The 15,398-nt window shown below is 36.8% G+C and overlaps 2 protein-coding genes across 3 annotated transcripts; one reads left to right on the top strand and one right to left on the bottom strand.

The window, feature by feature from the left end:
- Nucleotides 1–204: 204 nt before the first annotated feature.
- On the bottom strand, nucleotides 205–2,937 carry aptx (aprataxin). 2 transcript variants are annotated; one of them, XM_079262252.1, is made up of 7 exons: nucleotides 2,756–2,937; nucleotides 2,457–2,503; nucleotides 2,070–2,336; nucleotides 1,900–1,959; nucleotides 1,572–1,798; nucleotides 788–891; nucleotides 205–704 (listed from the first exon to the last, which is right to left on the bottom strand). In XM_079262252.1, the coding sequence occupies exons 1-7, from the start codon at nucleotides 2,883–2,885 to the stop codon at nucleotides 550–552; spliced, it is 990 nt and encodes a 329-aa protein (XP_079118378.1). In that variant the 5' UTR covers nucleotides 2,886–2,937; the 3' UTR covers nucleotides 205–549. The 2 variants fall into 2 exon arrangements, with proteins under 2 accessions (XP_079118378.1, XP_079118379.1); XM_079262253.1 differs by lacking the exon at nucleotides 2,457–2,503 and having other exon boundaries at nucleotides 2,070–2,219.
- A 707-nt stretch (nucleotides 2,938–3,644) lies between these two features.
- dnaja1 (DnaJ heat shock protein family (Hsp40) member A1) lies at nucleotides 3,645–12,593 on the top strand. Its single transcript, XM_079264318.1, has 9 exons — nucleotides 3,645–3,732; nucleotides 4,758–4,910; nucleotides 4,999–5,185; nucleotides 7,078–7,182; nucleotides 9,212–9,439; nucleotides 9,545–9,659; nucleotides 10,392–10,507; nucleotides 11,864–11,964; nucleotides 12,207–12,593. Exons 2-9 carry the CDS (start codon nucleotides 4,779–4,781, stop codon nucleotides 12,438–12,440), a joined length of 1,218 nt encoding a protein of 405 aa, XP_079120444.1. The 5' UTR covers nucleotides 3,645–3,732; nucleotides 4,758–4,778; the 3' UTR covers nucleotides 12,441–12,593.
- The last annotated feature ends 2,805 nt before the right edge of the window (nucleotides 12,594–15,398 follow it).

Below are 15,398 nucleotides of genomic sequence, written 5' to 3'. Positions count from 1 at the left end.
AATTGTTGTCGAAGTTTCAAGTAAACTATTCAACTGAATCCCGTGGATCCTGTGGAGTTTTTTTTGTTTGTTTTTTTGCTTTTGGTGTGGATTACGAAGGATCAGAACGTCAAACTAAGGGTTTATTAAGGACACTAAGGCATTATTTATCCGTTTCATGTGATCTGGCACTTTTTGAAATACTGGAATGACAGAGTATTACACTTATAACAAACTTGTTTTTCTTTTAATCTGAATTTTTTTAAAAACTATACAATTCTTGGAATTTTTTCACATTGAAACATGGAACATGTTTGAAAATATTAACAGAAATTAAATTGTTTGGATGAATGTCATAAAATCAAGCAGAAAACTGAAGTGAATGATGTGCATCTTGACACTGACTTTCTGAAACTGAACAGTTTAAATGCAACAAAGCTACAGACTTAAACCATGTTATGGTAACATAATTACTACTACTAAAAGAAACTTAACATTATACAAAAAGAACAAAATTTTTATGAAACTTGAAAAAGTCTTAAACATAAGCTTTTGTTTCTGGTGACATCTTTATGTGGGGAAGTGAGACTTCAGGTGCTCCTTCAGGGCAGGTATAGTCTGAAGCTCTTTGTGGCAGATGTGGCAGCGCAGAGGTAGTTTCAACATCTCACTGGTGCCTTCTTTAACGGTGACTTTTCCATCTGTTTCAAGCATCTGAATGACATCTGTTAGAAGAAAACCCAGCATGTATGAGTCTGTACTATGCATTTAGATGAAATATTACAAAACAAGCTGAATTCATGCTTACCACGAGACTCTATAAAGTAGTCAGTTGTAAAGGAGTTCCAGTGCTTTTTGTTTTTTAAACAAGGAGAGTCAAAGTCTTGACTGATCACATGAAGATGAACATGACTGTAGTAAAAGTAAAAAAAAAAAAAAAAAATTATTTGTCTCAAAACTGCACTGAACATCTTTACCACGTCTTGCTCAAGTTATCTTTTTGGGTTGGAAGTTCTGTCTGTTGGCATCCACGTGACAACAGCATTTTTAATACATTTATTTCATAATTCTTTTTTTAAGTACTGGCTCCTTGACTCCTGTCTGTCTGTGGTGGCTAATAAGTAGATCATTAATGAGTAGAGTGTTAATAGGAAAAGTTTCCTAGTTATACTTTATCCTTAAGTTAATACATTGTGCCACTAGGTGGCAGTACAGTGTAAATTCTACAGCAGTCACTAACAAGGCTAACATTATATTAAGTTAAACAAAGAGTTTTTTCTTGATTTCCCTTCAAATTATATATTTGCGAGAGATAAATTGTGCAATTATCCTCAACCAAGCTAAAACAGGCTCAGCATGAGCTAAAATATTGAAAAGTTGTTGAATCTTTGGTAAAGACTTTAGAGAAATGAGACATGTATTGGAGATAAACTACATTCAAGTTTGTGTGGACCCAACAACATGGGGTCAGTATTGCCTAAGTTAATGCAAATCAAACCATAAAAATATGGATGTAAAACTAATCCCAGTGATCTCGGCTGATCTGGAACACAAAGATTGAATGACATACCATTTATATGTTTATTACTGACCTCATGCTTGGGATGGCATGGTAACCTGTGCGGAAACGTAGTGAGCTTGACTCTGGGCACTCCTGAATCATGTTGTCAGCAACCTGCTGCATGTGTTTGACCAGATCACAGTGCTCTTGGCATAAAGCCTTTAAACTCGAAATTGACTGCCACGGCAGGACTAGCCAGTGGTAGCGAGCTTTGGGGTATTTGTCTTTAATGACGACAACTTTATCATCCTTGTAAACCTAGAAGAAATTAAACAATGCCATTTAAAAATCCAACAGTTAATTATCACACAAACTGGGTTTTTTTTGTTTTTATTTAAAAAAAAAAAAAAAAAAAAAACCTGCATCTTTGGGTCCTGCATTGAAATCTTCAAGCCTTGGCTCCAATGTCCAAAACTTTCCTACAACAAATGTTAGTTAACGTAACAGTACAAAAGACACATTATTCTGAACCAAACGCAATGAACAATCAAAAAAACTTTTTATATGGCTTTTTATATAATTTCCTTACATTTGTTTTCATGGCTTCTCCGTGGCTGACAGACAGAGAGCCTTTTTCCGTATGTTTTGCCACTTTTACACTCTGAACCTCTTTGTCCTGTAAATTTGCCTCTCTTGGTCTTTTGGTACTACAGTGGGTCCCACTTGGATCTTCTTTGAACTGCACAGTATATGGGTACAGCTGATTCACAATATAAAGCTTTTGTCCAGGCTTTATTCTGACTTCATTGCCTTTGCCCACTACCATAGTGTCTACAGAGGTGGGGTTTAAGCCCAGCTACAAGGATAAACAAAAATAGTTAATCAATAGGTAACCCTGGTTGTATTTTTTTCTGTTTATTTAACTTTCATATACAATGTATGTTCCTATTTATTTATTTCCTTTTACAAATCTTACCTGTTTAACTTTGACATAACCTTTGTTGCACTCAGCTTTCAGTTCAACTGGTTGAGAAACGATATTTGAAGAGGTTACATTTTGCTTGGACAAAATGTAATTTTACAAACTAATCAAACTTCTGTATATTGTGACATCTATCTCTCGTTTGACTTTAGCTGACATTTTTTAAGAAGCACTTTTCATTACCATGAAACATCGTGGAAAAAAGATCTTTATTAACTAGGAGAGTTGAGATCAGCTATATTATTCCCAGAGAAGTACAAGACTAGAAAGTAGCAGAATTATCATTTTGTTACCTTGCTGCCGAGAACATTTTTTGTCTTTGATAGTTGTTTCGGGGCCCCTTCCAACGACAACTGTCTGTAAATGAGGCAGTTGTATGGGTTTATGATTATTTTCCTTGCTAATGAGCCAGCAAGTCGGCATTTTATCATTTTTTGGAGCGCTTTTCTATTTACAGCTGCTACGCAGAAGTACACGGTTGATGACCTAACTACGGTCTCGTCGCACAGGAATGACGTAACAGGATGAAGCAAGGGAGGGGGATTTTTCATAGACATCATATACACGCCGCCATATTGGATGGGTATCCGCTTTCGAGTTCTGCTGCAGCGTCAACTTAGTTTCCCCACAAAACTCTTTTTTTGTGGAACAACGTGTATATATAACACACAAACAAAACACTTTTCTACATAACTGGTTGATAAATAATGTTAACACAGTGAATAATCAACTAAAGGAAAATTATACATTTTACTTCAATGAGGTGTTTAAAAAAGAGGGACAAGGAGAGAAGCTCAGTCTATCAGGAAATGTCCCTCAGCAGTCTAAACCGCAGCATGACTAAGGGATGCTAACGATGCCTAACTGTAGGACTTATCAAAATATCTAAACATAAAAGCACGTAGTTTTTTTTTTTTTTGTTTGTTTGTTTTTTGTTTTTGTTTTTTTTTTTGTTTTTGTTTTTTTTACAGTGATCTGTATCATAACCATATCTCTGTCCTTTGTAACAAACCAAACTGAGAAAAATCAGGTAAAAATTCGTGGAGTTATTGTTGTGGTTGGGCCTACACCTTTCAAATAAATGCATTGGAGGCGCATGGACGACCCATCCAAGATGGCGTCGCGATGAGACGTCAGCTTGATACAATGCGGCGTCTATGTATGTAAGATGTCTATGGTATTTTTGCATGGCTGAGGCGGTAAGAAGATTCGAGAAGAGTCGCTGTAAACTGAAAGCTTGTGAAGGTGTCCATCGTTGTCTTCATATAAGGTTGGAATAAAGTAATTATCGGTACATGTTTTTGTCAAATCAACGTCACACCTGCTTTGTCGGTCAAAGGCTGGTGAAAATAATTCAGTTAGCATTTTTTAGCTATAACCGATCCATATAGCTAAATTAGCTCCGTAAGGCCTGTTCAGTTTCACTTTGTGTCCCTCACGGTCCAGTGGTAGTGATAAGTTAATTAATTGAAATTGTTTGAAAAAGCCCAGGAGAGCTGTAGAAAATCTCTAGGGTCTTTCTCTGCCCCGGAGAATCGTAATGATCTCCATGAAAAACAAACATCTGGTCCCTGGATATTTCAAAGCAGTTTCAACTAGTTCACGAAATGAAACCTATGTTTTCGTATCAAAACAAAGATGGCAACCACTAGAACAAGCAACATAGAAAAGCAACCAAAAAAAAGTTAATTTCCAACGTCTGTGTCTACTTGCTTTAAGTTTTCGCTATCAGAACTAACTACCCCTGTTTAATTAACATGATGCACAAATTGACAGGTGTAAATTGATCATATTAGCACATTTGACACCTTTCTGGTCACTTTTCTTAACATGCTATACTAATCCTGAGTAAAAAATACATAGAGATAAAGCATTATCACACTTACAGTAGTTTCCCAATAACTGAAAACTGGCTAAAAATTAAAATGCCATATTCATTTATTTGCTTGTACCAGTATTTATCCTTGTACTACTGAAGTAAAGACCACTGGAAAAAGGCAAATGTTTATCTCTCGACATACTATCAATTTTTTTTTTTTTTTTTTTTTCATTGAAATACTCTGGTCCTTTTCCCCTCTAGTCTTATTTGGAGATTATAAATTTTATTTTTTTAAATTTATTCTCTTCTCAACATGTTGCCAAAACTTGGTTTTAAATTTCCTACTGTGTGGCTTATCTGAAACCATAAACCCGTTTGATGGGCAAGAATTTCAGTGTTACATTTTACAAGTCTAAAGTAGCTGAGTCAGAGCTGAACTAAACACAGGTGATCTTATTTCTTCTTTTCTTCCCCAGAGACATCCATTATAGACAAAGATGGTCAAGGAAACCGGTTTTTACGACACATTGGGTGTAAAACCTAATGCAACCCCTGATGAACTGAAAAAATCCTATCGCAAACTAGCCTTAAAATATCACCCTGACAAAAATCCAACAGAGGGAGAGAAGGTAAGTCACTTGTTAATCACGTATGTTAACAAAAGCCATGCGGCAAGCATTGTATTTGTGTTTATTTTTTTTTCCTCTTTCTCTGAAGTTCAAACAGATCTCACAAGCATATGAGGTGTTGTCTGATGCCAAGAAAAGAGAATTGTATGACCGTGGAGGTGAAAAGGCTATAAAGGAGGGAGGAACTGGTGGCGGTGGTGGCAGCTTTACATCGCCCATGGATATCTTTGATTTGTTTTTTGGTGGAGGTAGTCGGATGCACAGAGAGCGAAAAGGTAGGCAATTTTTGGAGAATAAGATGTGAGTTTAAATAAATTTTTGATTACGTAGTGGTAAATTTCTGACTGAAAAGTTTTCATTTCTGAAAGTAGTTTTCTTTTTTGTTTGTTTTAAAGCCTTCAATAATGATGGACGTTTTTAATTAATACAGTGCATCTGTTTTTCATTCTGACCTATCTTTTATAGCACATACACCGAACTGCGTGGGCGAAAAAATTAGAGATCTGTAAAATATTTTATCATGAGTCAGTTTTAGAGGTCTAGTGTACAGAACTCTGACCTTTAGCAGCTCTGGTTTCAAGTTAAAGCCAATTCTATGTACATTATATGCTCCCAAACAACAGTGGCTGTGAAACATTGAAACCGTCTTCTCTAGAGTTAGTGTTTGTCCCCACTGGTCCAATGTGGTTGCTATATTAACATAAAGGTACATCTCGATGGAAGAAGTTGAAAGGTGTACTTGCTGAGTGTTTTGTTATAAATTTCTTGTTGTACATTAATAAAAATACTGTTATGATAGATAATATTTTTCATTTCTGCGACTAGATAGCATAAAATATTGCACAGTACCTATTTTGCATAACATTTTGATTTACTCTATGGAAATCGAAGTGCCCTTCAAATCTTCCAGTCAAAACAAACTTGGTAATAGTATAATGAAGCCACGTAATGGCTTAGTAGAAGAAAATTCAGTGCTGTGTACAATTTCTGCCAATAGAGGGCAGCCTTGATACACACAATCTGCACATACATGCTTAAAACTGGTAAACAGAACATGTTTTTTTGGAAGCACCAGAGCTAAGCCAGCTAGGTACTGACTCAAGCACCAGCACCAAACTAGTATTAGTTCATCTCTTGTCTAAAAAGGGCTTAGGTGTATAAACCATTGCTGAAAGGATTCTCTTGACATTTTGTGAATATATTTGGCTGATATTTGAGCCTGAAAGCATGTGTGTTGTTTCTGTTGCGAGTTTATGTGATGGATGTTGTTGATAAAGTAGAGAATTTGAATTTATGTGGGGCTTTTTTTGTTTGCATGTTCGGACAGGGTTGCCATCTGGTGAAGAAGATTTTCCTTTACCTGTTCCTACTACTGTGATGACCTGTTTTGTTTTTGTTTTGTTTTGTTTTTTCATTATATTGTTGGCTAGGAGAAAGGCCGTAGTAAATGAACAACTGACAGGGGAACAGAGAGAAAGAAGATTTTGTCAAGATCTTGTATTGATGATGGTGTATTTAGGTGACGGTGTAAATTATTTTCCTGTTTATCCCAGTGACTTCAAATGAAGCCGATTTCTGGACTCTGTAGTGGTTAGTTCATCGATGAAAATTATTTCTCATGCTACCTGAATAATTCTTTCACAATTTGAGCCCAAAAAACCCTGACAGTTTTGCAATTGGTTAAAGGGTCTTCACTGCAGACAGGCCAGTCTAGCACCCAGATTATATTACTACAATAACTCTGTCCAGGTAATGGAGGCAGTGTGGAGTGTTGCTGAAATGTGTTAGATATTTACTTGGAAAGAAAATCTGGTTTGGGGACTGTATTGCCCTAAAGCATACATATCTTTGCAGGTTGATGGTGCATTTTCATGTGAAAGTTTTTTCATTAAGGAATCATGAATAACTAATTTTTATACATATATAATTAAAACCACAGAGATTGAAGAGTTGAAATTAAGCATAAGAGACTAATTGGTATCAGGTAGCTACAGTGTGTATTACAGTCTCTCTTAATTTGTGACAATGACCCTTCCCTTAGAATGAGAATAAGGTATTAATGTTATGGTATGAAGAAATACATCGCTTTTGTTTCAGGTGTTATGCCAGAAACAATTTTTATAAAACCCGTTTATGTCTGACTGTACAAAATTTTGTTTATATGCAGGAAAGAATATTGTTCATCAGATTACAGTGACGTTGGAGGATCTTTATAATGGAGTAACGAAAAAACTTGCTCTACAGAAGAACTGCATTTGTGAGAAATGTGAAGGTACGTGCACCTTGTCTTGATTTGGTGTTACATGAGCTGCTTCTAATAATTTCTAATACATGTTTCAGAGAAACTGCTTGGATACAAATGCCACCCTGCATTCCTTTTAGAGTTTCTATTAGAAATAAAATCTAGACTTGATTTTTGCATACATTATCCAGTATTCATGTACTAAAACTAAACCCCAACTGAACTTATTCAGTAATCCAAGCAGGCTTTTCAGGACAAGGCAAGCAAACCCGAAAAGGGCTCTAAAATACAACAGTTATGAAAAGCATTAAGCTGGATTTATGTATATGCAGTGTCTGTGTGGGGTAGGGCCAGTGGAGCTGACAGTGGTGAAATTTGTTCTTGTACATAAGCGTAGTTACATCATCATGCCGGCTACCACACAAATTCAGAAGGAAGTTTTAGAACTCTGGAAACACTTAATTACAAACTGACCAATCACAAAATAGTACATTTACATAACCCCATTGTGAGCATGAGTGCAAGTCAGGTCTGGAAAAACTCCTCGAGCCTACAGCAGTGATACCGCAAATTACCTTACACATACGTCAGATGAGTGTAGATCCAGCTTTACGTCTTCATCATCAGTCCATCAGACTGCAGTGTTTTTAGAAATAAGAGAAAAAATTCACACAAAAGTCAAGTACTGCTGATTTTAAACGTGATATAACATCTTAAATAAGATGTTAAGAAACTTGATTGCACATGTCTGCAAAGATTAAAGATAAATGCACCGTGTGTCCTCTTGTAAACTTTTTCTTTCTTTTTATTTAAAAAAAAAAAAAACACAAGAAAGAAATCCTAAAAGAACCATTAAATTTACTCCCGAATGTGATTTAATAACTTTAAATATGATTAAATTATATAAAAACAATTCAGGGAGAGGGGACTGGCAGCAGAGCTGCACTGTGGGGACAGTTCTGGTGCAGGCTCTACTCTCGGGCCACCTCTACAATAAGAGCAGGAAGAAACAAACTTTCTCTCATCCACCGTTTTTTCCCACCCAAAGCCACGTTTTAGGCAATTAGACAAAGAAAAGCTAAATGTAATGTCTTTCTGGAGATGGCAGATTTAAACTCGGGCTGCTGCCCTCTGGCCTTGTGTAGACATGTGAGAGTGCTTCCAGTCAACCACTTGAGAAAAGGGAGAAAAGAATATGAATTGATTAGAAAAGAAAATGGACAACACCGGCATCTTGTCTTTCAGGCCAACATTGCATTTATCTGTTTAATTTTGAAGGCCTTGTATGTTTTTTTTTTGTTTTTTTTTTTAAAAGGGACAGACGAAAGGCAAGTTCAAGTCCTGGAGCCTCTCAAAAAGAAAGTTTAGTGAAAGGACAAGTTTAGCCACTAATAACTTTTAAATGCAGTTCCATTTCACATTTCTGTTTTTGTTTTGTTTTTTAAATTTATTCATTGATTTATTTTTATCTTTGTTGTTTTGCCCAGGAAGCCACTGGACTGAAATGTGAATTTAACCTACAAAGCTTTAATTTTTCTGCGAGTAAGAGCTACTAATCTACACACAATTTTTCATCCATCACCACAGAAGTCGTTATGGTGTTTCTGCCGTTACGGAGGCTGCATGCTGATATGGCAAGAGCGCCTTACTGCAACCTGCTATTGGATCAATACATTGCATGCAGAAAAAAAGATTAATTTTCCTTCATTGTAGAGATTAAAAGCAGCATTTTTAGAGACAAACCTTCTACTGTATATCCTCACATCAGCAAAAAGGATGCTTTTATTATGGCACTGGGTCATTTAGCCTTTTAAATAATAAAGTTAAATGCGGATCCCAGTGATGACTCTGCTTTGGTTAGATTTCAGTTTATCTGCTGTGCACAATTATGAAACTGTTTCTACTTGCAGCATTTTATTATGGGGAAAAAATGACATACCAACCAATTTCTAAGATCCAGTATTCCTCCTTTTGCCATAGGTGTCACATTAGATGAACTATCAAATTAGTCTTTAATTTGGTCATTGCTAACACTGCCAGTATGTTTCCCCTTCTGCAGGTCGTGGGAGTCGTAAAGGAGCTGGACAGATGTGCATGTCTTGCCATGGCACAGGAATGCAGGTCCGTGTGCACCAGTTACTTCCAGGTATGGTACAGCAAGTGTCCACAGTGTGTCACAGCTGTCAGGGACAAGGACAGAGAATCAGCCAGAAGGACCGTTGCAAGGGGTGTGGAGGTCGGAAGATCCACAGGCAGAAGAAGATCCTGGAGGTCCACATTGACAAAGGTGAGAGAAAAGGAAGAGTTATCACTATTCCAGCTATGTCTGACAATGGGTGGATGTATAAAAGTAGATGGTGCACATTGAGTTTGCATGGCTTTATTTTTACAGGAATGAAGGATGGTCAGAAGATTGTTTTCCATGGTGAGGGAGACCAAGAGCCAGGACTTGAACCAGGCGATATCATCGTTGTTCTGGACCAGCGTGAACATTCACTTTTCACCAGGTAAGAAAATATCTTGCTGTCAATTTCAACTTGTTGCTGACATCACCTGTGCTGGTAAATTGTAGTGGTAGGACAAGTCTAACTCCAAGGACAGGCATGCAATAACAATTTATCAATTGTTATTCAATGCACAGGTGAAAAAGTAGAACCACCAAAGTAGTAGGGGTGGGAAAATCGGATCAAAAATCGAAAATCAGGATATTTTGTTTCACAATTTTAAAATATATTTTTTTCTTTTTTTTGTTAAAAAAAATCAGTTTTTCAAATAAAAAATAATTATTATAAAATTTTTGTCATTTTTATTGTTTTTATTGATCTTTTTACTTGTTTGCTTGGGTATTATAGAATCAGAATGATGGTCTGGCTACTGTGTTGTTTTTTCCTAATTGAAATAAAGAAAAATGACGAGCAAAAAAAAGTTTTGAACATTTTTTTGTTTGTTTGTTTTTAATCTACAAAAATCAGCAATATTGAACAATTGTGACAATTGCAATATAAATCAAATCGGCACCCAAAACATCGGGATCGAATCAAATCGGGACAAAAGCTTATCATCACAGCCCTTTTACAAAGTAGTAATCAGCAACATTCTTGATTAAACTGGCACAGGACTAAATATATTTTAGCATCTTACTGTCACAGTAGACCTGACTTTCTAAAAATGCACAGTAAAGCTGAAATCTAGAAATACTACATATTTTTGTTCAACTTGTTTCGTGACGTTGTCACCAGGAAAGGAGAAGACCTGATCATGTCCATGGAGCTGCAGCTCGTTGAAGCTTTGTGTGGTTTCAAGAGGCCTGTTCAGACACTGGACAGCCGAACGCTGCTTGTCACATCACATCCAGGTAAACCAAATCATTAATCAGTTGTTCATGGTCACTACTGGCCAACATTCGGACTTCTAAAAGCGTTTTGCAAACTCATTCAGTGAGTGTCACACAACAAGGTTGTCTTTTCTTTGCTGCTACTATTACACACACACTGTGCTGATCAACAGGTGATCTACCCACAGTCGGGGAATATAGTATGGAATGACAAAATGAGTGTTTTAAATTTAAATATTTGCACCAGTAAATCAGATTTTAACGAGAGTCCTAGTGGTTGTAATGCCACTAGACGTTGGTCTGAACTTTCAAGTAAATGTTGGCACTCATCTATTCCATGCATTTGTGCTTGGCTGCTTTGGGTGACAGGTGTGCAATACTTTGCACACCACTTTACAACTTATTGGGGTGTGTGAAGAGTTGTATCGACACTGTTGGCAATTATTTAGAAGTAGAAATGACAATAGAACAAGCAGAGCAGAAGATCCCATGAAGCAGTGGCTAAGAACCATCATGACCAAATTGGTAAAATCCAACTTTTGCTCTTATGTTTTTTTGTAGATTTTTATTTTTGAGTGGGGTATGTTGTGCTCCATTAATGCAAATAATTTTACTGTGTATTTGGTTTATCAAATATATAAAATATATCTATCTCTATATCTATATGAACTAGGAGAAAGCTCACATACCCACTCACCAAACGCACACACACACTCATGCTCACTACTACAGACACACTCACCGCATTTTCCAGACCTTGCCCCTCCCTTTTACTCACAGACAGCAAGTTGGATGGACGCATCAGTTGGCTGCGACCTCACTGGGTTGTGCTGGGAGATCCCATCAGACCACCCCTCCCATGTGTTCTCTTATGTTGTTACTTTCTGAGTATGTGCAATTCTTTGTTTAGGTGTTTTTTGGGTTTTTTTGTTGCATCCTCAGCCGGCATAAAAAGGTGTGCTGCTTTTTGGCTGCTGCCTCAGTCTGCCTGATCCTGTTTATCTCACATGAATGTTGTTTTGTCTAATCTTGGGCGGGTTGTACTGGAATTATTTTGTTGTGCCGGGTCGCTGGCTCAGTGACAAATAAAGCGGATTCTGACTTTTAAGTAGTTGAATTTGTTTCCCTTGATAAATGCATGGTGACGTGATTAGCTTTTGACGCTTGTAAAACTTTCTTGTTTCATTTAGTCAGTCTTTAATGGTTTAAAATTACAATACAGACTCATTTTGAGTTAGAAATGTACAAAACTGAGGGGCAACTTGAGCCCTAGTGTCTTCTAACATCATAAATACTGGATTCAGAGAAACCCCCAAGAGTTTCATTACTGACTCATAACCCTCATCCCATACACTTATCTTGTATTTTCTTCCACAGGGGAACTAGTAAAGCCTGGAGACACCAAATGTGTTTTGAACGAAGGGATGCCTATGTATCGCAGACCGTTTGAAAAAGGACGTCTGATCATTCACTTTACGGTAAGAAGTCCTGTGAAAACCTTTGAAGTACAAATCTATTTTCAGATAAGTACCTGGCACAAAATATCCATCTTTAAGGCACACCATCCTTATTGGTGAATTTTATGTCTTAACGTCACCGCTTTAGGCTTGTTACCTCCCATCATCCAATAAACAAGGCAGTTATAACCGTATGGTAATTTTAGTGTTGGGCTGTCATGTATACATGTCTGGTATAAGATGTATTGTGTTGCTTCCATTAGGTTGTGTTTCCACCAGCAAATTTTCTCCCCAAGAACAAGCTGAAGGAGCTTGAGCGCTACCTCCCAGCAAAGAAGGATGCAGAGCAGCCAGAAAGTATGGATGAGGATCTCTACATCTATGCTGACTTGGAAGACTGTGACTTGGAAAGCAGAAGACGACACAGACATCAGTACTACTACATGGATGAAGATGACTATGCCAGCACCGGCGGTGTTCAGTGCCAGACATCTTAAATAAAAGCTGGCCTCTGCCTATTCCAGAACCTTCATGTCTGATGCAAAAGCACCTTTTTTGTTTTGGAAGTTTGTGCACTTTTTCACTCTGTTGCTTTAGTTCAATTTTCTCTCAAGCCGAAAATCTTTCCTGATTTATTGTATTTTTTTTGGGGGGGGGGGGGGAGCAGTGTTTGATGAGAGATCAGAGCTCGATTGTCTCTGGGACCACATTATCTTTCCTATCACACTGTGATAAAATACGAGGGCTGGTGTCACAGAGACTTGTGAGGAAAGGAAAAATTAGTCAGAATCCTGTTTGTAATGCATTTACACTAAATCAGATGCCAATATAAAGATAACCTTTTTTAATAATGTTACTTGATACAGTAAGTGGTTGTGAACTGTTAGTTGATGACTCATTCAATCCGTTGTATTAATGTCCTAAAGTTCAGGTGGTAGTGCGGGAGATGTGCTTTGAAACTTGAGTTCAAACAATTTATGCTGGTTTACCCTCTCAAGGGCTATGTTGTTTTTTTCAATAATTTCTAAACATTCTTAAATGTGACAGGAAGGTGCAAGTCTGGAGGAAAACTGAGATATGCAGGGAAAGCATTTAGGTTCAAGCCACTAAATGATAGATTATTCAAACTAATATTTAAAGTTTAACATTGCAACTACTTCTGAGCTGAAATCAGGTGTCTGGAGTGTTGTGTCAAGTAAATGTTTTTTTATATATGTAATGATGTCCTTTTTGAGAAGACTTGCAGGTGTTTAGCAGGCCGCGAATGCCTTGATGGCACATTTTCTGCACACCCTGGACAATTTGAAGATGAATGCTGCTCTTATGTTGCATGATGTTATTGCGTCTGTAAAGACACCACAAGGTTGGTTACAAGGTGCCATCTCGGACCCATGTAGTGTAACCCAGAATAGATAATGTTTAGGATTGTTTATTTACATGCTTAATGTTTTTAAAAATGAGATAATGATTCTGTTTATGTCTTACAACACCTAAATCTGGAGCCTAACTGAAAAGTCACAGAGAGAAGTTAAAACATGTTGATTAGCTTTTGTTGATGTTGGCACACAAGCTGTTAATTGTCTTTAACATTGTTTTCAATGCCAAATGGATGGTGGAAGGTTATGGAAAGACTTCAAATTGGCAATGCTGATACCTCATTGAAGTGTCTGCCTGTGTGAAAGCCTTATCGTAACTTAACATTGCATTTCTTTATATTTTCTTCTTTTTCAGTGATGATTATTGCAAAACAAATTGTTTGAGAGATCAATACTTCTTGAAAGAACGTGCGAGTTTCAGTCCTTAAATGAAGAGGATTCAACTGAAATAAGGGTTCTCAAGGTTTGATTTTACTTGATCCATGTTTGGACCATTTATGTTTGTGGTCATGTTTTCTTAATAAATGTAATTTCAGAGTGTTTCTAAATTGTTATGAGATCATTCTTCAGGTATTATCTAAACCTAGACAACTTCTAAGTACACTTATGTGTTGCAGTTTTACTTGCATTTAATGTAAGCTTAAAGCGGAAAGCTGCAGTACCACCAATTACTGAATATGCAATATGTACATGAACTTGTAAAAGATTGGGATGGGGGGGGAGTCATGTTGAAAATCATTAAGGTTTGTTTTTTTTTAGCCTTTAGCCATGTTTCACTCTCTGAGTCCACCATACTCTGTGTACCAATATATTCTCCAGTGGAGGGTGAGGCCATCTGTCTGACAGCTAATGCTTGGCTGAAATTGGGTCATAAAACAGGACAATTATCTGTAACAGCAGTAAATCTGTTGGTGAAATCATTGAAAGCCTGAATGATCTGACCTTTGTGTTTTTTCCCCATTTGAGGTGCTTGGTAAATTAGGTTATTCCACTTGTATTGGCATTTATATTTTTACATGATCCATACCTGCGTAGTGTGTGGAAGATCTGTACACATCAACAAAAGCTTGACACCTCATGCTGCTTACCAACCAGGTTATCTTTCTGATGGTTTAGTATCTCATTCCTTAGCCTAGAGTTGTTTGAGGTCTACCAGCATGGCTGTGCTGGCCTACTTTAGTACATACAACACACATGAGCTTATCCGACAGGTGTTGTGTAGTGTTGAAGTCTGGATTCACAATAGATCCTTTCATCTTCTGCTCTCCCAAATTCTGAAGGTAATCTGTAATCATTTGAGCTCTGTGGGGCAGCAATATCATCATTAGAAATTAAGTTGCCTCCCAGATTCTGGAGATGTGGGATGGCCACTGACTCCAAAATCAGATTTCAGTATGTCAATCATTTAGGTGCCAGTCATACATCTGTGACTGACACCAGTTAATACCAACAGGAGAATATTGCAGTGCATTTTTATACATTTTATGGGCGCTCATTATATAGCTGACAACTCTGGATTTTCATGGATGTATAATATGACAAATTATTATTTAAGGGGGGAAAAAAATCAACCAAACAAATTCTTATTTTTTGTGCTAAATTTACTTATCTTAAAGAACTTCAAATTGAACCAACTAAATGTGATATTGAGATGAGATTGAAATGCTCCACAAATATTAAACACTTGAAATGTTAAAATTTTTTTTTATTGATAATCATTTTTCAGACATGTTTGTTCCAGTGATGCACAAAAACACCATTTACAATATAATGATCAAATTAAACACACTTATGTACATACAGGATACAAAATATCTTAGTGGATCGCCACTGAGGTGTAACATTGACTGTCATGCATATTTTTACACGAGTAACAAAATTATTGCAGTGCCACATTTAAACCGAACCGAGGTAGCATGCAGGAAACGTAAAATAAATCTTAATCCTTACGTCAAAGGTACAAAATTCTTCTAAACCAAAGCTGACCTGTCAGACATCCAACATTTTAAGTGTAAAACTTTGAGGCAGTATTATTTTCTCAACAGTTTATTATCATGCATTTTCATATCTAATAAAGAA

This window comes from Telmatherina bonti (assembly GCF_933228915.1).
Source record: "Telmatherina bonti genome assembly, chromosome: 3".
NCBI lineage: Eukaryota > Metazoa > Chordata > Actinopteri > Atheriniformes > Telmatherinidae > Telmatherina > Telmatherina bonti.
Note: the sequence above shows the minus strand (reverse complement) of the source record. Positions and strands in the feature narration are given on the sequence as shown.